Source organism: Salvelinus namaycush, chromosome 7 (assembly GCF_016432855.1).
Source record: "Salvelinus namaycush isolate Seneca chromosome 7, SaNama_1.0, whole genome shotgun sequence".
NCBI lineage: Eukaryota > Metazoa > Chordata > Actinopteri > Salmoniformes > Salmonidae > Salvelinus > Salvelinus namaycush.
In genome coordinates, this window is record NC_052313.1 from 36,198,874 (window position 1) to 36,221,376 (window position 22,503).

Genomic DNA, 22,503 nt, shown 5'->3' on the forward strand with positions numbered 1-22,503 from the left:
ACTCATACCTTGACTTTGTTGTCCTTAAGCCATTTTTCCAAGTATGCTTGGGGTCATTGTCCAGTTGGAAGACCCAATTGCAACCAAGCTTGAACTTCCTGACTGATGTCTTGATGTTGCTTCAATATATCCACATAATTTTCCTGCCTCATGATGCCATCTATTTTGTGAAGTGCACCAGTCCCTCCTGCAGTAAAGCACCCAAACAACAATGTCCTCTGGATGGTGTTCTTCGGCTTGCAAGCATCCCCCTTTTTCCTCCAAACATAATGATGGTCTATATGGCCAAACAGTTATATTTTTGTTTCATCAGACCAGAGGACATTTCTCCAAAAATTATGATCTTTGTCCCCATGTGCAGTTGCAAACCTAGTCTGGCTTTTTTATGGCCGTTTTGGAGCAGTGGCTTCTTCCTTGCTGAGCGGCCTTTCAGGTTATGTTGATTATAGGACTCGTTTTACTGTGGATATAGATACTTTTGTACCGGTTTCCTCCAGCATCTTCACAAGGTCCTTTGCTGTTGTTCTGGGATTGTTTTGCACTTTTCGCACCAAAGTACGTTCGTCTCTAGGAGACAGAACGCGTCTCCTTCCTGAGCGGTACGACGGCTGCGTTGTCCCATGGTGTTTATACTTGCGTACTATTGTTTGTACAGATGAACGTTGTACCTTCAGGTGTTTGGAAATTGCTCCCACGGATGAACCAGACTTGTGGAGGTCTACAATTTATTTTTCTGAGGTCTTGGCTGATTTCTTTTGATTTTCCCATGATGTGAAGCAAAGAGGCACTGAGTTTGAAGGTAGGCCTTGCAATACATCCACAGGTACACCTCGAATTGACTCAAATGATGTCAATTAGCCTATCAGAAGTTTCTAAAGCCATGACATCATTTTCGGGAATTTTCTAAGCTGTTTAAAAGGCACAGTCAACTTAGTGTATGTAAACTTCTGACCCACTGGGATTGTGATAGTGAAATAATCTGTCTGTAAACAATTCTTGGAAAAATGACTTGTGTCATGCACAAAGTAGATGTCCTAACTACTTGCCAAAACTATAGTTTGTTAACAAGGAATTTGTGGAGTGGTTGAAAAATGAATTTTAATGACTCCAACCTAAGTGTATGTAAACTTCCGACTTCAACTGTATAAAGGGAATCTTCCCAGCACTCTTAGATGATTCTCAACTTCTGAGCCTCTGATCCCGATGTAGAAATACTCCTTTCTCTAGGGATTCATTTTTTTTTTTAACCTCTTTTCCATATAATCATTGTTTCATTCCTTCTCATTTGTCTTTACCCATGATTTCATTCTGTCTGTTTCTCTTTGGTTGTTTTTTCCTGTTCTGAAATGTCTGTCCCACTCTCTCTGCCCATAGCAAGAGAATCCTATATATAAGAGCCCTATTAATAAGTTCCAGAATCCAATCTATGGACGTAAAGCTGCGGTTCTATAAGTTTGTATTTACTTTCTCTCGTCTGTTTTCCTGCATGGGTTTCCTGTTTGCTTTATTTGTGTGTTTGTTTGTCAACGTACTGTAAGCTGTCACTATTTCATCAATCTCAATATTTCTGGCTTTCATTTGGTCACTCTTTGGGCCAAGTAAGTCAGTTGAGGAAACTGTACAGAAAGATCCACATGATGGTATATTAAAACCAACAATAAACCCATATACTGTAAACTGTCCCCTCTGTTAAGTTTGACTAGAGGTAAGTACTGTAACAGGTCATCACATGTAAGCCTATTACACTTCAGTTTAACCACAGTATGTACATTGTGTCATATCTGAAGCTATGATTGAAATGGCATGTTGTGTCAGACGTTTGTTGATATTTATATAACAGTGTTACCTGGATGACAACACACGAATGCTCACTCAAAATGACCTTATGATGGCATGATCTTTCCAAAGAATGCTTGACAATGATTTGATATTCTAAATGGGCTCAGATTTTGCTGTGGGTTTTTTTCCTCATAAATTGCAACTCTTGTCTTATGACTAACATGTTACATATATAATGACTGTAAATTACAATTCTAACGTTTTCTTGTTTCTCTTGTGCCTTCCAGGGAGAAAATCCCATCTACAAGAGTGCTGTTACGACGGTGGTCAACCCCAAATATGAAGGCAAATGATGGAGTTTCAGTTCTCCCAGAACAACACTGTATGCAAATATAGTTCTAGGGCATGAGAGGTATACGGTGGGGGGGGGGGGGTAATTTTTGTCTTTGGTCATTTCTTCTTCTTGTCGCTTCAGTATTATAACGTTACATTTGGCCACTACATGTGGTCTTCTTACTAACAGTTTATTTTCTATGCAATCATTGTCTTTTAAAATGTACAGTTAGTTGTTATGTGTATATACTTTAAGGTGCTTTTTTATTTCTTGAAGAATTGGTTAGAAATAAGGATTTTGCCACGGGACTGGTATGGGCCATGGGTTGTGCCTTTCAGAGACCATACCCATATGGGCACAGAGAGTGCTCTCTTTCTCTTCATGGACTTGTTATTATTTTGCCAGTGAGTGTCAGGCAGCACCTGAGACTAAAGCATACCAATATTTTGCATTGTGGCTGTGAAGTATTTTTTTCAACCATAGGGTACATATGTAGTAAACATTGATTTTGCCTTGCAATAGACTAGCATCCTGTTCAGGGGGTGTACTTGTACATCAACCTGCCTCACACTACAGAAACAGGAGATGGGCTCCTGTCATATGGGCCGTTCTGGCTCAGACAGGGCTACATACTTATTAATTTGGATAAATGAGTCATCCATCAAGCCTGATTGCAAGAATCTGGATTCATCATTTGGGGTAGTTTTTAAAGATCACATCAATTACATTCATTGTTAATCATGGAAAATCATTGAATGATTCTAACATAGTCATCAGGTAACATGTGCATCCCAAATGGCACCCAATTCTGTTTATAGCGTGCTACTTTTGACCAACACCCTATAGGCCCCCTGGTCAAAAGTAGTGCACTACATGGAAAATAAGGTGCTACATTTGGGACGCATTCCATGTAATGTGTGCAGATGTGCTAAGAACTAATACATGGGAAGCATTGATGTTTGGATGTTAAAGGTTATTACACTATTGATGAGAACAGGTTTTGCCTTGCAAAAGGACTGAAAAGATAAATGAATGATTTCATAAAACTGTCATAAACAGGCTATTTTAAAGGGATTGAAAACCACTTGTATTAATGGGATAAAGAAATGTAAATCACTTAATTACATAATCAATTGACATGCATTTGTGACAAAATTAGAAGTTTCATTTATTTTTAGTATACTTTAGTTTTATTCTATAATATTTCAGTATTCAACCTCAGGTCCTTTTCTGTACTCATTACTAGCAAAGCCAAATATCTGCCTTCTTTGCAAAGCCTTATTCCATGTGTTTCATGTTGATCAATGTTAAACAAATTGTAAACTTTGTTCTGAAGACATACCGATTGATACAAGTTAGCTTGTTTTAATCTGTTGTTTACCCCTTTTGAAATTATTGGGCTGGGGTAACCCCTCATCTGCAGTGATTGTGTAAAATCAGTATTAAGTGAAAGGCTTCTTGGAATTGTTTTAAAATACAAAAACTCCTCAATACCACATCTTGTTTTTAAAGTGCCTTTTATTTCAATACTATGTTAACTTTTCCCAATGCTGTTTCTGAATTTATTTATTAAATAAGTACCTAAATGATATGGAATGCTTATTTTAGCTTTGCTACATTAGTTCTAGAAAGAGGAGGCATGGTTTGATCAAAGATACTTGTAACTAGCTCCTGCCTCTGGTTTTATTATGGGGAGCCATAGTTTGATGGAAAATTTATATATTTTTTAACAAGAAATACATCACATTTTGCCTGTTAATCAACTATATTGTTAAGAAAAGCAGTTTGATACGTAACTTTGAAAAGAAGAGAACTCGCTCAACATTGTACCGGAAGTCTACCAAGGAAACCGGAAGTGCGAGAAAGTGTTGGTTGTCTTATCATTCAGCTCCCCGGCTGACAAACAACACTTCTGGGTTGTATTTTACAGCTACCCGTTGAATTGAAACTATACATAGGATAGGAAGATGGAAGACGACGTTTTGACAACACTGAAAATATTAATAATTGGAGAAAGTGGCGTTGGGAAGTCCAGGTAAGAAAGCTACAGTAACCAACTGACGTTAGCTCTACAACAACTTCACTCAGCTAACTGTTAGCTAGGAGCTATTGTTGTCTCGTTTAAAAACATGCCCAATAATTGAATGTCAATATTGTCAGTTAAGCAGAACTTGTCAACAAAGCAAAAACTCATGTATATTAGGGGACCACAGCGAACAGGCTAAGGTAACACAGTTGGTTGCTATGCCACATCAGCTAGCTAACAATGTTTGCTAGCTTGCTGCGTGGAACGTTGTTTAAGTGGAGAACAATTAGGGTGGCTGTAATTACATATTTTCACACAGTTTGCCAAAGCAAATGCATTGATCTACCTTCAGTAGTCACATCAGTAAGTGATTTCACTTATTAGAAGTGTCAGCGAAGTGATAAACCCTGCCTCGTGACAGCAGAGTTTAGCTATGTGTCCTGAGTGAGTGATACAAATGCTTATGTCAAGACCAATGCCTTAGCATGGCTAAAAAGTTTGGCCAATGCTTAGCTAAAGAGTTTGGCAAACTCAACTGAGAACAATGTTAATGGATGCTATGTTGGCACCATATGTTCCAAGAAAAAAAATTCAAAGTAGAATGTTGTTATTATGCACTGGTTGGTGCCAACATGGAGTATATTGTAGTTACCAAGCTGTGTATATCTCTGGCTCTTAGACTGCTAGAAAGAATTCTGGTATGTCTGAGTAATGTTAGTTCTTGAAAACTCTCCCTACAGCTCTCAGCCATTAGCTTCGCCCACGACTGCCTCGTGATCTACAATCCCGATATTGTTTTTTTTATGTTTAGAAACCTCAATCATAGCTTGCGATATGGCTCAGCGAGAAAGAATCCTTAAAATTAAAAAGATACTTACTGTAGCGGTTTTGCACAGATCCATACATCTCTGGGTGCCTCCAGCCACTGAAACTACACTTCCTGAGTTACGCTTACACACAGGTGTTAAGAGCATGCAAGATAGTTAATTAGCACAGGTGGTCGCCTCGTCTTCCATCTGTTTTCCATAAACAAGCACTGTAACATGGAGATATGGCCATGTGAGACCAAAATGGTGTGTATCAATTCAACCCTTTTTTCATCTTGCTATAATGAAAGATGAGGATCTTAACAAAACTCCCCCCTACAGAAGATGCCTTCATCCAATGATTCTAACATGCTGACCAGACCGCGCGCGCATGTTGATTTTGTCCACCCACACCAGATGCGATCAGGACACGCAGGTTGAAATATCAAAACTCTGAACCAAATATATTAATTTGGGGACAGGTCGAAAAACATGAAACATGTATGGCAATTTAGCTAGCTAGCTTGCTTGTTGCTAGCTAATTTGTCCGGGGATGTAAACATTGGGTTGTTATTTTACCTGAAATGCAGAAGGTCCTCTACTCCGACAATTAATCCACAGATAAACTGAGTTCGTTTCTAGTAATCTCTCATTCAGGCTTCTTCTTTGGACCTTATATGGAGGTTGGCAACCAACTTTAAGGTGCACTACCAACTGGACTGGGGTGTGGACCTCAGTTCATTTTTCAATTACCCACATGGGTATATGCTCCTAAAAACCAATGAGGAGATGGCACGTGATGACTACTGCACCCAGTAGTCAGATGTCATTTTCATTCAATGCCTTTGGTCCAGACCAGACAGCCTTAATTTTCTCGAAATAATCAAATAAATTTGTTTAATTAAAGAAACGACCCAACGGTAGAGTGAAACTAGATATTCCTTCCACCTGACTGGTGAGGGAGGGTTTACTGCCTATCAGACAATGAAATTCTATGATTTCAGTAAACAGTCCTCTTCGTTTTTTTGTGATAATGTTAAGTTAACATGCCATTTCTTGTTGAGGATACAGTAAGTCTAACTATTGCTATGAGCAATGTAGGCCAAGGCTAGTGTTTCACTAATGATCTCATTCTCTATTTCCTCCCCTCTGCCTAGGTCTTCAAATCATTAGAAATATCCCTAGCAGAGAAGAGGTTTCATTCTACCAGACAAATTGGCCTGTTGCACTGCTATTGTGCTATTATTTAGGCTAACCGCATTGCTACTGAGGTATCAGGCTACTGAGACATAAAACAATGATCAGTCATTGTTCTGACATTCTATCTGATGAAGCAATTTCTTATGAATATGGATGAAGGAAATTAGAGTATGGTTGAATAAGAATATTTGAGCATTAGGCTATTTTCTGTGTTTGGGTTGACTGGAAATAAGAAGGATTAGCTACATCATTAGCCCTGTGATTCAGTTCCTAGCACTTGATTAGTGACTCACAACTGAACACTGACCCTCTGACCATGCAGCAAGTAGTGATGTAATCTGATGTCTGGTTGTTGTTGTGTTGAATATGTAGGCCTTTGTTCTCATGTCCAATCATTTTGCAATAAATAGACCTGGGGGGGGGGGGGACAACAACAACAACTCCATTTAGCTCCCCAGGGCAGGGCTGATTTTCATTTAGCGATATCTAGGCAAATTGGAAACCAAACACAGACTCTGTACAATACCAGTAAAAGTTCCCTTGGCTATTTGACTTTGTGGTGTTTGGCCTCATTTCAAATGTGTTATGTAGGCCTACGCTAAAAACTCTGTATAAGTGTTGACTCACATGTCAAATTAAATGTTTTCTAAGTATCGGCCATAGAAGAGACATGGTAAGGTTTCATCAAGTTCCCTGTTAATGTCTTTCGTTTCTTTTTTTGCAGTCTTCTCTTGAGATTCACAGATGACACATTTGACCCGGAATTAGCAGCAACAATAGGTAAGTAATTTCTTACTGTATGAAGAAAAAATAAGTTGGGTTGCCTAAAAGTTAAATAAAAAATATATAACTTGTACTCACTAACTAGTATTCTGAACCAAAAGCATAGATAATATCACAACTATTTGAAATGTAATACTCTCTAAATTCAACAAAATTAATTTGAGATACGACCCGGTCTACAGTGAATGAGTAATTCATTTGATGGTGAAATACATGGTTTGGGAAAAGGATAATTCTTTCTTTCCTTCACGTATCTGGAAATTATATCAGAGTAGCAAAATGTATTTAAACATTAGACTCTTCAAAGACACCCCTATTATTATTTTCAGGTAGCCTTCAGATGGTTAACAGCCAGAAGTGACTTAGTGGAAGAAGTGCAAGACAGGCAAAAATATTCATAGCGCTATTGATTACTACTGGGGTGGGGTGACATAAAAACAATTGTTTTTTTGAACTATAATGTGATTTCTCTGAAGTTATTCTGACTGCACAATGTAGTCTTTGTTGAAACAACCATACATGCCTGTGGATTCCCAGAGAGGTAGGCATGCCTCACTCCTATTTTACTTGGCCAACTTAATACATTTGCCAAACAGATGTCCCCATAGAAGTCTAGCTACGCTACTCCCCACATTGACACAAGTCCCTTGTGATTTGTTGCTGAAAACCACTCAATTCCTGCTTATTCCTGCCTCTATTGTTATAAAGCAGGGGTGTCAAACTCATTTCATGGAGAGCCTAGTGTCTGCAGGTTTTTGTTTTTCCTTTCAATTAATTAAGCCCTAGACAACCAGGTGTGGGGAGTTCCTTGCTAATTAGTGACCTTAATTCATCAATCAAGTACAAGGGAGGAGTGAAAACCTCTCTGCCGTCTGTAGAATGGCTTTGACAGCTGTGGTATAAAGCAACAGGGTCGTTCCATGTCATTTCATCAAGCATGACACCTGCCATCTGATTGTTCTGAAATCACTTCTGTAGTTTAGATAAGATTAGCGCTCCTGCAACATTACTTTGATGAAATATAATTTGATCTCTGAGAAATTAAGCTAATTGATTGCACCCAAATTGGCCATTTTAATTTAGAGGATTCATATAATATCCGATAAATATAGTGCCTAACATCCGATTTGGACCAAGAGTTAGACATGAGGAATCTAAATAAGTTGTCAAAAGCCACCAACGATTTCCCCACACCAATCCCACCCCAACAACAAGTATATGGTATCAGTTCTCTATGTCTGACAAGTAGTATGGAGCTTCGGCTCACAGTATTGTTTCTTCCTCCTATGTAATGTATAACCAGTGAATTTGGTGATGTTTTTTTCCCCTGTTCAGAGAAATGAGTCATTGAAGTTGAAATGTTTCTCAGCCTACGTCATTACCAGTTTCTGACCACTAGATGGTGCTGTTCCAGGTTGTTTTTTAACAACCCCCCAACGTTAAAGGGATAGCTCACCCAAAAAAAAAAAAAATGATATTAGTTTTCTTACCCTGTAAGCAGTCTCTGGACTAGGTATGATAGTAATCCATGCTTTGGTTTTGTTTTCCACTGTTTCAAATGCAAATCATCCTAAACTATCTAAAAATGTATCTAAAAAAAACTGGTGGTTTTATTTGCCCCCCCCCCCCCCCCCAGTTTGAGAGAAAAATATATATAAAATAAAAACACCAGTTATTATGTAAAAGAACCAGTTATTTTAATTTTGGAAATCTGTTCCCAAGTATTCCCACGAATAATAGAGAGACACGTGATCGTATACAAATGTAAGGTTTGAAATTATCATGTTTTTGTCAATTGTTATTATATCTGGTTGTGATTCTTGGTGTGAAATTGCAGTCTATAAATTATTTGTAATTATGAATTCTATAAATTAAAATGGACAATCAAATTAAAGTGCAATCAATTAGCTTAATTTCTCAGATCAAATTATATTTAATCAAAATAATGTTGCAGGGATGCTAATCTTATCTAACAAAATAAACTTTCAGAACAATCAGAGATGGTGGGTGTCGAAACCCAACAGTTCACTATAAACGTGTCAAAATCTGTCATATTGGCATAAACATTCCGAGGTCTCTGTAGACATCTTACTTGAGAGTTGCTCTAATTTTGTAGCAGCATGTTAAATAAGTGTGTATTGGAACACATGGTTTGTATTGCCCCTTGGACATTAAATAGAGCCAACCAAATACAACTACCTCCCTATTATTCAACAACTACTATGGTGATGAGAAATTCAGATTCAGATGAATATCTCATAAATAGCCTAAAAGCAGAACCTCAGACAATGTTTGTCTGTAATCTATTAACCTGGGGAAAATACTTGGCACTGCTACTGACTTGGTGCCTTTGGCGGTTGTTCACTATGTTTAGGGCCATATAAAATCTGCATTGCGGACAGAATCCAGACATTAAAACGGAATTCAACAATATAATTTTTTTTATTGAACTCACTTGAAAATCAACTAAATCTATTAGAATTTATTAGAAATGCATTAATTTGTCAAGTTAATCATAAGACAAGAACAAAATACATCAGTGACTTATATTTTCTTACAACTTTCTGAAACGGCACAGGAAATCCCCTATCTGTGTATGTGTGCGGTGCTAATGATATCCTTCTGGTAGAGATGGAAAGGCTTTCCCATTAACCTTCTCAATTGGAATGTTAACTTCAAAGTAGCCAATGCCTACCTGTCAGAATGATGATATGATTTTTTGCATCAATCCAGTGGGCATTTGTTTTGCAAACCAATTACATGAGTGCTACAGAAACATTGTTGTGAACTTGCCTAGATGGCCAGCATCTCGGAGTCTCCTCTTCACTGTTGACGTTGAGACTGGTGTTTTGCGGGTACTATATAATGAAGCTGCCAATTGAGGACTTGTGAGGCGTCTGTTTCTCAAACTAGGCATTCTAAAGTACTTGTCCTCTTGCTCAGTTGTGCACCGGGGCCTCCCACTCCTCTTTCTATTCTGGTTAGAGCCAGTTTGCGCTGTTCTGTGAAGGGAGTAGTACACAGCGTTGTACGAGATGTTCAGTTTCTTGGCAATTTCTCGCATGGAATAGCCTTCATTTCTCAGAACAAGAATAGACTGACGAGTTTCAGAAGAAAGTTCCTTGTTTCTGGCCATTTTGAGCCTGTAATTGAACCCACAAATGCTGATGCTCCAGATACACAACTAGTCTAAAGAGGGACAGTTTTATTGCTTCTTTAATCAGCACGACAGTTTTCAGCTGTGCTAGCATAATTGCAAAAGGGTTTTCTAATGATCAATTAGCCTTTTAAAATGATAAACTTGGATTAGCTAACACAACGTGCCATTGGAACACAGGAGTGATGGTTGCTGATAATGGACCTCTGTACGCCTATGTAGATATTCCATTTAAAAAATCAGTTGGTTCCAGCTAAAATGGTAATTTAGAACATTATCAATGTCTAAACTGTATTTCTGATAAATGTTATGTTATTTTAATGGACAAATATGCTTTTCTTTCAAAAAACAGGGACGTTTCTAAGTGAGTGTGTGTGTGTATATATATATATATGTGTGTGTGTGTGTATATATATATATATTTTTTTATATATAATTTCCCTTATTATTTTAACCCTCCACCAAATTGGAGTAAACTAATGGACAACAACACTTAGGCATCTACTTCCAGCTTATACACTACATACATTTTACGGACACAGTATATTTTACAATATGCTGTGTGAGTAAAATGTATATAGTATGGTGAGTTATTGTTGGGTTGATGATATATCAATCAGATGCTGCATCATGGAACTTGGTGAACTGCTGTAGTGTGTGCTAAACACCACGGCCTGTAGGCCGGCAGGACTGTTGTGTAAATTGTCAGTTGCTCGGTGCGCTACGCGACTGGCGACAGAAGTGGAGCAACCCTGCTGGGCTCGGAGAAGAACGAGGGGCCATGATTGACAACCTCCTGGGTCGTGGAGTGTAGGAAAATGGGAGGCTGATGTCCTCCCCCCCTCTCTGTTTTGGATCTTGTCTGGGGCCTGGTCCAGACAGAAACAACTCCATCCAAATGATATGTTTTTCTTGATAAATCTTTCAGTGTGTGCTAAAACTACGTCCAGCCAAACGCTTCATGCTATGTGCGCTGAAAGAAGCCATAGAAGAGATTTACTCATTGAGTGTGACGAGCACAGCGCTGTTATTTTATGTAAATGTATTTCTCGTGCCGAACGGAGGGGATTTTAAAGAATGAATCATTACACTTCTGAGCGATGTCACATGTGGAGTTTTTTTTTTAATTGAAAGCTGCTGTATTTGTTTGATTTTTACATATTAAACCACATATTCCCTGTGTAGTTTTAAATCAGGACTCGCATCATAATTTAAGTGCACAAGGCTGAAACCCTGTCTTGACTAGTGGAAGGGTTAGTTTTAGTTCACACACATATTGTGTGGTATGTAGGCATATGAATGTTTTTGACCATTCATTTTAAATGAATCACATATCATCATACTTCTTCTTGATTCATATTCTTGGCGTATATGACTTGTGTGATGAATCATCTGTGATATTTTGTGTGTGTTCATGCAGGCGTTGATTTCAAAGTGAAGACCATTTCAGTGGATGGGAACAAGGCAAAGTTGGCAATATGGGTATGTATTCTTCTGTCCTCTGAACTTAGAAATTCAGACTGGTAAGGAGCTGGTTTGGGATGCACATTCAATTGTATTGTTGTTGACAGTTCTACCTCCTAGGTATGTGTGTTTTTTAAGGTTTAGTAAAATAAATATCACATTGCTGAATTCCCATTCCTTCCGCTTAAAATGTTGTTCACTAAATGTCCACAAGATAGCGATCATGTACAGCATTCTGAGGACCAACCATCAATGATAAATGGCAGTCAAATGTATCTTTATGCTTTAGTCCTGGTCCTGCATCACTTGTTATGCTTCTGTCCTAGTCACACCACCATATCTTCCTTCCCATGTGTCCAGAGCATGATAGCTGAGAGGGTTATGGTTGTGTTTTGATGTGCCCAGAGCTGTTATGGTCCAGACTCAAGAGCTGTAATGGTTGTGTTTTGCAGGACACGGCTGGCCAGGAGCGTTTCCGAACCCTGACGCCTAGTTACTACCGGGGCGCTCAGGGAGTCATCCTGGGTGAGCAAACAACTTCGCTTTAGACGCAGTCAGCCACTGTTGGTCCGGACAGCCACCATAAAGACAGTGATGGATTTTCATCCTGTCCTCTTCCTTACTCTCTGGAACAGACTTTACTACTCTTAACGCTAAAGCAGACATCCTCCAAAGCACACGATGTGTGGAGGCTATGATATAGTGGTTAACACCACGGGTGAAGTAGATCTCCCATTCGAAATGAAAGTAGGTATCTTTTTCCTCATCATAGAGTTGCACAATGCCCAGGTTTTCCAGAAGTCATGTTTGAAAATTCCCGGTATCAGGAGGGCATGTTAGCAGGAAATCTAGGAATCCTCCAACCAGGATTTCTGAAAAACTGGAATTTGGGTAAAGTTACTGGGATTTTGCAAACCTACCTCATCATTTCAGTTCCTATTAAGACCAGGACCAGTGTTGTAACTCACTATGTTGATACACAGGTCAGGTAGGGCTGTGACGGTCATGAAATTATGGGGAACGGTAATTGGATGACAGTAATTGGCCAGCCCGTCTTCAGTCAGCTGTTCGTTCCCCAACAGTTATGGCGGTGCCAGCAGATTCTGGTGTTTTTATATGTCGGGTTATTGTGGAACATGGTTTGAAAGGTCCAATGCCCCCCCTCAGTGACAGTATGTCCTGCAGCCTTCTGGTGACTGCTGACCGAGCATCTCTTATCTCCCTCAGTGTATGACGTAACACGACGGGATACTTTCACCAAGCTGGACAACTGGCTCAATGAGCTGGAGACGTACTGTACAAGGAATGACCTCGTCAAGATGCTGGTTGGGAATAAAATTGATAAGGTGAGTCTGTGTGAGTCTGTGTGAGTCTGTGTGAGTCTGTGTGAGTCTGTGTGAGTCTGTGTGAGTCTGTGTGAGTCTGTGTGAGTCTCTGTGTGTGTGTGTGTGTGTGTGTGTATATACAGTGCCTTGCCAAAGTATTCACCCCCCTTGGTGTTTTTCCTATTTTGTTGCATTACAACCTGTATTTTAAATTGATTTTTATTTGGAATTCATGTAATGGACATAAACAAAATAGTTCAAATTGGTGATATGACATTTTTTTTTTTTTTTTTTTTTTAAATGGTCCGTGCATATGTATTCACCCCCTTGCTATGATGCCCCTAAATAAGATCTGGTACAACCAATTACCTTCAGAAGTCGCATAATGAATTAAATAAAGTTCACCTGTGTGCAATCTAAGTGTCACATGATCTCAGTGTGTATATATATACACCTGTTCTGAAAGGCACCAGAGTCTGCAACCACACTCGGCAGCTCTCCAAACAGGTCAGGGACAAAGTTGTGTAGAAGTACAGATCAGGTTTGGATTATAAAAAAATATCAAAAACTTTGAACATCCCACGGAGCACCATTAAATCCGTTATTAAACAATTGAATGAATGTAGCACCACAACAAACCTGCCAAGAGAGGGCCGCCCACCAAAACTCACAGACAAGGCAAGGAGGGCATTAATCGGAGAGGCAAAAAAGAGACCAAAGATAACCCTGAAGGAACTGCAAAGCTCCACAGCGGAGATCGGAGTATCTGGCCATAGGACCACTTTAAGCCGTACGCTTCACAGAGCTGGGCTTTACAGAAGAGTGTCTAGAAAAAAAGCCATTGCTTAAAGAAGAAAATAAGGAAACACGTTTGGTGTTCGCCAAAAGGCATGTGGGAGACTCCCCAGACATATGGAAGAAGGCACTCTGGTCAGATGAGACTAAAATGTAGCTTTTTGGCCATCAAGGAAAACGCTATATCTGGCACAAACCCAACACCCACACCTCTCATCACCCCAAGAACAACATCCCCACAGTGAAGCATGGTGGTGGCAGCATCATGCTGTGGGGATGTTTTTCGTAGGCAGGGACTGGGAAACTGGTCAGAATTGAAGGAATGATGGATGGAGCTAAATACAGGGAGATTCTTGAGGGAAACCTGTTTCAGTGTTCCAGAGATGTGAGACTATTACGGAGGTTCACCTTCCAGCAGGACAATGACCCTAAGCATACAGCTCAAGCAACACTCGAGTAGTTTATGGCCTAGTCAAAGCCCAGCCCTCAATCCAATTGAGAATCTATGGTATGACTTAAAGATTGCTGTACACCAGAAGGAACCCATCTAACTTGAAGGAGCTGAAACAGTTTTGCCTCGAAGAATGGGCAAAAATCCCAGTGGCTAGATGTGCCAAGCTTATAGAGACTTATCCCAAGAGATTTGCAGCTGTAATTGCTGCAAAAGGTGGCTCTACAAAGTATTGTCTATGGGGGGGGTGAATAGTTATAACCCATAACCTGGGTTATGCACGCTCAAGTTTTCAGTTTTTTTGTCTTATTTCTTGTTTGTTTCACAAAAAAATATTTTGCATCTTCAAAGTGGTAGGCATATTGTGTAAATCAAGTTATCCAAATTCCAGGTTGTAAGGCAACAAAATAGGAAAAATGCCAAGGGGGGTGAATACTTTTGTGTGTGTGGATTTAAACGCAACAATTTAAAATATTTTACAGTTACACTTCATAGAAGGAAATCAGTCAATTGAAATAAATAAATTAGGCCCTCGTCTATGGATTTCACATAACTGGGCAGGCCATGGGTCGGCCTGCGAGGGCATAGGCCCACTCACTGGGGAGCCAGGCCGAGCCAATCAGAATGAGTTTTTCCCCACAAAAGGGCTTTATTTTACAGGCAGAAATATTCCTCAAGACCCCTGGCTTGGATACACGTACAATTCTCTAAAACTACATTGGATTCGGTTTATGGTAGAGAAATGAACATTAAATTCTCTGGCCATACCTCTGTTGGACATTACTGCAGTCAGCATGCCAATTGCACACTCCCTCAACTTGAGACAGCTGTGGCATTGTGTTGTGTGGCAAAACTGCACATTTTAGAGTGGCCTTTTGTTGTCACCAGCACAAGGTGCACCTGTGTTATGATCATGCTGTTTAATCCATTTTGATTATCTTAGCAAAGGAGAAACGCTCACTAACAGGGAGGTAAATTAATTTGTGTACAGAATTTGAGCGAAATAAGCTTTTTGTGCATATGGAACATTTCTGGAAGTTTTTATTTCAGCTCATGGAAAAATAGGAACAACACATTACATGTATTTTTATATTTTTGTTAAGTATACAGTTTGTCAGATCAGAGTGGTCTGGAATCAGGGAGAAATGTGTTAGTTTATAATTTACAGGTAACAAGGGATTCCGTCCTCAGAATGACAACACATACTTTATTTCATACATTATACAATTTGTGGAATGTTTTCTATTTAAGTATGAGGGTAACACTTTACATTAAGTTTTTATTTTATACCTGTGTAGTAATCCAGTAAATACTACAATAACAACTAGGGATGCACGATATATCGGTGAACATATCGGAATCGGCCAATATTAGCTAAAAATGTCAAAATCGGTATCGGCCCGATGTTAAAAGCCGATGTCAACGCTACCGTGCATACATATATAACGTTGATACATGACGTAATGACGCCACGTAAATTTTTTCTTAACCTAGCTCAGAATGTCTGCTGTGTGGATCGAGCAGTCATTTGAAAGAGTAAGAAAATTTCAGCGAGACCACTCATAGGTGAAATCCATTAAAGCCAAGATAATGGAATTCCTTGCCCTTGACAATCAACCGTTATCTGTCGTGGGTAATGTTGGCTTCCGCTGACTGGTCAAGCACCGGTACACACTACCAAGTGTGCTATTTTTCAGATGTTGCCCTACCGGAGTTACACAGTAATAGCGTCACTGCTATAAGCTTCACGACATACATACTATGGAACACCGTTTGGGTCTTTGCGTGTCAAAAAAGATACAGTAGCACTGTCAACTGTACAAAAAAGTCTGCAAATACTGGCCAGAAATGATGTGTTTACAATACCGCGTTGGTAATAAAGCATAATTTGTTTGACCGCAACTTCTTGGGCAGCTAGCTTTAGCTTAGTACATAGCTAGCACCAATACAACCAGCCTGAAAACAATGACCAGTAGAAACTGCAGTCATTTTCATTATTCTTAGCAATTCCTTGTGACAAAGTATTAGCTAGGTGGCCACTTGTTGTTCGCCTATTGAAATTGAACTTCAGTTCATGAAAATAAATAGCTAGCCAGCTACTTAACCCTGTTGCCCAAAGCTAAGGTTATAAACGGCCAGCTAACTTCATCTGGCTAGTGAGGCTCGACCGGACCGCGTTATGTGTTGTGAAGCTAGCCACAAGGATTAGGCCCAATAGTGGACTTTTGCGGATTGCCTTCAAAATAAAAGTATGCCATTGACAGTAATGCAAATGAATACAAATAGTAGAATTATGCCATACTTTTATTTTAAAGGCTAACCGCAAAGTCCACTATTGTGGCTAATCCTTATTGTGGCTCGCTTCACATAGATGGGTCCGACCACCATTAATCAAATAAGAACTGTCTTATAAAATAGGGTTATTTTAGATGACACCTACATGTATAGTTAGCTAGCTAACTATAGCTACTGAAACAGATTATGTCGTGTTGCTATGTTTTTGGGGAAGAACTACATTGTTTGCATTTTTTTAAATGACCAGCACTGTTGGTGCGCGAGACAACTTTACCAGCATTATAGCATATGTATCGATAAATTGTTGTGCCATATGAAATACAAGTGTAATCATTGCTTGTTTATTTTATTTTATTTATTTACTATGACAGCCCGAATGACGCTGGGCCAATTGTGCGTCGCCCTATGGGACTCCCAATCACGAGCAGGATGTGATACAGCCTGGATTCAAACCAGGGACTATAGTGACGCCTCTTGCACTGAGATGCAGTGCCTTAGACCGCTGCATCTATGTGTGTGTGTTAACTATTTAACTGTACTAGAATGCTTAGAAGGCTGGAAGAAAATATATATCGGTATCGGGTTTTTTTGGGCAAGGAATCGGTATCGGCCAAAATTGTCATATCGGTGCATCACTAATAACATTGTTACTACATGGGTGTGTTACCAATTTCATCTGGAATGTATTGTTAATAATATTACCTCCCCCATCCAGTTGTGTCCCATTAAACTGAACTGAGAGAAGAGGTCTTAGTGTGTATGTCATCATATTTTAACACAGCCCAAGCCCATGTGGCCAACAGCAGTGTTTTTAAAAATGTTCACATGTTCCACCAACTGTTTTCTCTGGGTTTAGTTCCATAAGTTTGTGTTCTTTTAAACATGTAATTACATTGAAATGTATCCTGCTGCCCCTGCTGTATTCATGTCATGCTCTTCTTCTACCATTATTTGTCCTTGGTTGTTGTTGTTGTCTACTCAAGTTATTACTACAGGGTCATCATTTACAGTACTGTGTAGTACTAGTCTGTCTGTGGGACTGACTGGACTACTATGTTTCCTGTATTCCCAGCCCAGTCATATTCCCCATAGCTGACAGGTATGCCGGACAGACCTCATAAAAGATGACTATTCTTTGTTTTAGGAAAACCACGAACTAGACAGGAATGAAGGCCTGAAGTTTGCAAGAAAACATTCCATGCTGTTTATAGGTAAGCCAGGAGCTGAGAAGATTCCCCTCTCTTCTCCCCTCTCGGACTGACCCGGGGCATGAGTTATCGTAGACCGTTATGCAGGGGAATCTGCTTTTTGGATATCTCTCATACTTGTATTGAAATGTTTGCCTAGTTCTATTTTTAACTCTCTTTTTTTTTGTCCTCTGTCTAACATTGTTTCACATTGATTCATGGCCAAACCCTCTGCTCTTGTGGACACTTTTTCAGGATTTATTTGAACAAAGCAATTTAATGACTTTTGAAATTAGTGTACATTTACCATGCTTTTGCCTGCATTTAGTATTGTATGTTTTAGATCATTTTTATATGATAACCACACACACTATGTGTTAAAGAGCATTGAGACCAACATTGGAATAAATAATGAATCAGAACAGAGATACTTTCTACCAATCCGGAGATACGGCTGTTTTAGTAACCGCGTCAACTACTTGTTTTCTCTCCACTTTAAGAAACAATAATGTTGACCACTTTCCCAACAAGTAAGACAACAAACTAGTGTATAAACTATTTGTCCATGTCTTTGCTATTCCATTCAGCAATCAGAACAGAAATAAGTTCTACCAATCAAGAGTTTACGGCTATTTGAGTAACCGCAAACTTTTAATTTTTATTTTAGCTAAAATAACTTCCTGATGTTGAAATTATCCAATTATAGCACAGGGGAGCACATTTCTAATTAAGCGTTAAGAGTCTGTGCTCTGTCATGAATATAGTCACGGGTAAATGGTGTTGTTGGGCCCTATGCACAGGGGAGGCACACAAAGAATCTTCAGGAAAATTACACATTCTGGTTTCAGTATATTTTCAGCGTCTTGCGTTGCGGCTGCAGCTGTGGAGTTCAGTAGCTAGATGAGATGAAGAAGCAGCCAGTCACTGGCAGTTGTCTGTATCCTTTCTTTCTCCTCTCACACTCTCTTTTTCTGTCTATCTCTCTCTCGTGTGGGCCAGAGGCCAGTGCGAAGACGCGAGATGGGGTGCAGTGTGCGTTTGAGGAGCTGGTTGAGAAGATCATCCAGACCCCGGGACTGTGGGAGAGTGAGACGCAGGGCCGAGGAGTCCAGCTGGGCAGGCAAGACCAGGCTGCAGGGGGTAGCTGTGGGGGCTACTGCTCCCTGGTGTAGACTACTCACATACATATACAAAAATCACATACACACACACACTTGAAAGACACCCTACCAAACACTAGTGGCTGATGTCCTTTGAAGAGGACTATGAAGGCTATGGTATTCAGACTATTTCCCCCATCAGCCCCTGAGGTGTGGTGTGAAGCAAGGCGGCTCCTGACCAGCACCCTAAGCTTCCTGGCTGTGATCATTCATAGGGACATTGCTGTTTGCACACTTCCTGGTATCATGGCTATAATGCTATTTATAAGTCATCTTCCCTGTGTTTCATTCTGTCTGTCTCTTTGTCCACTGACAGGAATGGAGAACATTAATGAGTGTATGATTTGGTAATGAATAGTGAGGAAAAAACACAATACCATCAATAGCACATGGGGGTATTATGCTTATTTAGCAAGGATCATTTTTTTATCACCTGTTCTCAATCACGTTTCTTTACAAATGTTCTTTGCCCTCCCCTCTTTGTAGATTCCCCCTATGTTCTCTCCCTTAGCACTTTGTTCCTCTTAGCAAGGCAAGCACAACTAGTGTGTGGTGTTGGCTGCAGAGCTGATTCTCCGGTGTATCTGCCCTGTGTGATCATGCAACCTTTGTCATCCTCCAGTGCTCACTCTCCTAACAGCTCTGTTTTTTATAGTCTTATCAGCCCAAGTCGTCTTGTATTCCCTTTCACCACTCAGTCCCACATCTCTCTTTTGTCCACAAACCTATTTTGTTCAAAAGTAAGTTACCAAGTTTTTGGAATGAAGTTTTACTACTTTTATTGACATGGACTCCAAACCTTCAGCGTGTTTTTGAAGGGTTTATAAATCAAACAGATTGGCAGGCACCGGGGGGTGGCTTTCTATTGTGTGTGTTATGAAAAAGGAACTAAACGAACGAACACTGCTGTTTTCTTTCTAGTTGTTCTAATAGCCTGTTTGGTCACAGCCCATCTGCCACTCAGACAGATGATATTAGTAATATCAACGCTATAGCTTAGCTTCAGCTTTTCTTAATTCATCCCTATGTGGGGAAAAAAATACAAAAGGAAAAGTGTTTTATATTAAAGAATACAATGAGTCATATGGGTGTTTCCATTGAAATCTGAAATTAAAGAGGCTTAAACCCTGTACAAATGGTTTTTGCAGAGTTCTCTTTCTCCATTTATACTGTTCAATCGAACTCCAAACAAAATGCATTTTGATTCATTTCTATATTTCCTGCGCTTTTATTATAATTTCCACACTGTGCCATGCAGGATGATATGGGGAAAAAATATAGGCCCAGTTAATTGGTGAACTGTTGGAGTGATGGAAATGTAATGATTATTCTAATTCTATAGTTGGAATATAGTGGGCAGCACCTTGAATACATTGTTTGACATGACGAATGAATAAATCAGAGGAATTATTTTTGACAGGCTAGGAACCCAAGTGTTGGTCAGTGTTTCCAGGTGACCCTAATTAAATGTTACATTACATGTTTTCTAACTTAATGTAGCTAGCTAGCCAACATATTCATGCTTCGACCTATTCTTCTCTGATAAGATACCGTTAGCAACTAACACAAATTATTTTAGCAACACCTTGCTAAGAAAATAAAAACTAGTAGGTAGTAGTTTGCAGACAGTAAGATACACAAACTAATAGTGTATAGAACGCTTGTGGAAAGCAGCATGTCAAGCAACTGCTCTCTTAAGTGATGGGGCTTGGCTTAGTGTGGTTAGCGGCATGCAGCAGATGGAGAGAGACAACTCAAGTAGAAAATGAAGTAGAAAATGGAGTAAACTATCACAAATTATACGAGCCGGAGTTAACAAACCAAACATAGAAATACCGTTATAGAAGGTAAAGTAAATACTCAAACTGGTAAGTGCATCAATACCGGTATTAAGTAAAATACGGTATACCGCCCAGCCCTACCTGAGTGCCAGAATGTGTTTGGGAAATGTAGTTTTGGGTGGCCATACCTATGTCCTATATTTGTGGCAGGAGTGACACAGATGCCTTTACAGTATATCTAATCAGAATATAATTATTTCTCATCCGTAATTGCATGAGAATACTTATTTTATTCATGTTTAGTCTGGGAATGACTTGCAGAGACATTTGGTTGTGTCCCAAATGGCTCCCTATTGCCTATATAGTGCACTACTTTTGACCAAGCTGGTCTAAAGTAGCGCTCTATATAGGGAATAGGGTTCTATTTCGGACACAATCTTGAACTGTATGAACCACACTTACACAACACTAGTTAGATTTACCTGCATCCAGAACCTTCCAAACAGGTTTATAGAGTATACTACATTGGGATATTATATGGTATTATATGACTAATTCTTGAACTCTGTTCTGTTATTTTTTTGCTTATGTGACAGCATATAATCACATTGTAAATGAATGTGTGTATTTAGGAATTCTATGAAAAATAATTCCTGTATGGATTGTACAATTTTAAAACCACCCTATGTATTAAGTGAATAAAATGCTTTTTAAAGGATTCTGAAGTTAATGCTTATTCCTGCCCGAGCTAAGGAGCCTTCGCCTATTGTAAAACAAAGCGCCAGATCCTATTAACTTAATATAAATCTTCACACAGTAATTGTACTTCACCTCATCCAAGAAGTCTTTGTGGAAAACGACCTAGACTACTTACCATGTTGGACTTGGAAATGTCATAATTTGGTGAGGGAGTTTTTCTTTTTCTTGCCTGTTTCATTTTTTCAGAATTTGAATTCCTCAGTTTTATAGATACGGAATGGAGACGTAGATACGTAGACGTGTGTTTGTTTAAAAAACTGTCCAAGGACTCTTCCGTTGGCTCCCAGGCCTGTGATGTATCTAAATCATCTTTTGGGCAGAGGTTCAGGAAACAGCACTACGGCAATAACTCTTTTACCCTGGTGCAGTGGGTTTGACTGGGATGTGCATCATTCCTGTGTGATTATGAAAGGGCTGGCAGAACTGACCCCTACCCGCTAACCTCCGTTCTCCTCACCGCTCAGCAAAGGCAGTTAGTCTCAAAATATGTCTCAGTCAAACACCAACACAGACCTACGACATAACGGAATGTCTGTAGCATCAACAGAGACCTAGCCCGTACATAATGTAGCATTCATCTTATCCTCAACCTAAATATCTGCTTTATTACACAGAATATAGGTTGCCAAGGCAGGCACTGCTAAATTCCAAATAGAAGGCACATTTTGTCCCAGAGGGTGCTCACCCACCACCAGCCTCAAATCCCAGACCTGAGTTCAAATAGTATCCGTTTCCAAAAATGCAAACCCTGTCCATCTTCCACTCTCCAGGCAGACCTCAATCAATTGCTCAAAGTATCTAAAAACAAAATATATTTGAGCGCTATTAAAGAAGAAAGGGTCTAAACCATCTGACCCAGATATTTTGGGGGGGTCAAGTTTAACGAGCTCCTTTAGCACCTTGGACTCAGTGACCGCCTGCAGGGAGAAACTTTGTAGCGGGCAGGGGAAAAGGAGGGAGGAGCATCAGGGCTAGTCGCATTAGAAGGGGTGGGAGTTGAGATGTTGGACGGGCAAGGAGACATGGCTGAGTCAATTAGGAATCCTGACATAATGAAGTGCTGATTAAAGAGCTCAGCCATGTGCTCCTTGTCAGTAATAACTACATCATCAACATTAAGAGACATGAGTGTTTATTCTCCAGGTCTTTTACCATTTTCCAGAACTTCTTGGGGTTAGACCCACAGAGATAGAACTGCTCC

The 22,503-nt window shown here is 39.6% G+C and overlaps 2 protein-coding genes across 3 annotated transcripts in view; both read left to right on the plus strand.

The window, feature by feature from the left end:
• LOC120051200 (integrin beta-1-like) overlaps positions 1-3,702 on the plus strand; it is a 40,593-nt gene extending 36,891 nt beyond the window's left edge. For both annotated transcript variants that reach the window (XM_038997936.1, XM_038997937.1), the window contains one exon: positions 2,067-3,702. In XM_038997936.1, the coding sequence (XP_038853864.1) occupies positions 2,067-2,132 (66 nt within the window). In that variant the 3' untranslated portion in view covers positions 2,133-3,702. The remainder of the gene's footprint in view (positions 1-2,066) is intronic.
• Positions 3,703-3,960: 258 nt separating this feature from the next.
• LOC120051202 (ras-related protein Rab-18-like) lies at positions 3,961-21,262 on the plus strand. Its single transcript, XM_038997938.1, has 7 exons — positions 3,961-4,148; positions 6,870-6,925; positions 11,506-11,567; positions 12,002-12,074; positions 12,777-12,895; positions 17,560-17,626; positions 18,602-21,262. Exons 1-7 carry the CDS (start codon positions 4,081-4,083, stop codon positions 18,772-18,774), a joined length of 618 nt encoding a protein of 205 aa, XP_038853866.1. The 5' UTR covers positions 3,961-4,080; the 3' UTR covers positions 18,775-21,262.
• Positions 21,263-22,503: the final 1,241 nt, after the last annotated feature.

Coding starts and splice junctions, on each gene's coding strand:
- LOC120051202 (XM_038997938.1), top strand. CDS start 4,081: ATGGAAGACGACGTTTTGACAACACTGAAAATATTAATAATTGGAGAA. Junction 4,149..6,869: donor AGTGGCGTTGGGAAGTCCAG/GTAAGAAAGCTA, acceptor CTTTTTTTGCAG/TCTTCTCTTGAGATTCACAG. Junction 17,627..18,601: donor ACATTCCATGCTGTTTATAG/GTAAGCCAGGAG, acceptor CGTGTGGGCCAG/AGGCCAGTGCGAAGACGCGA.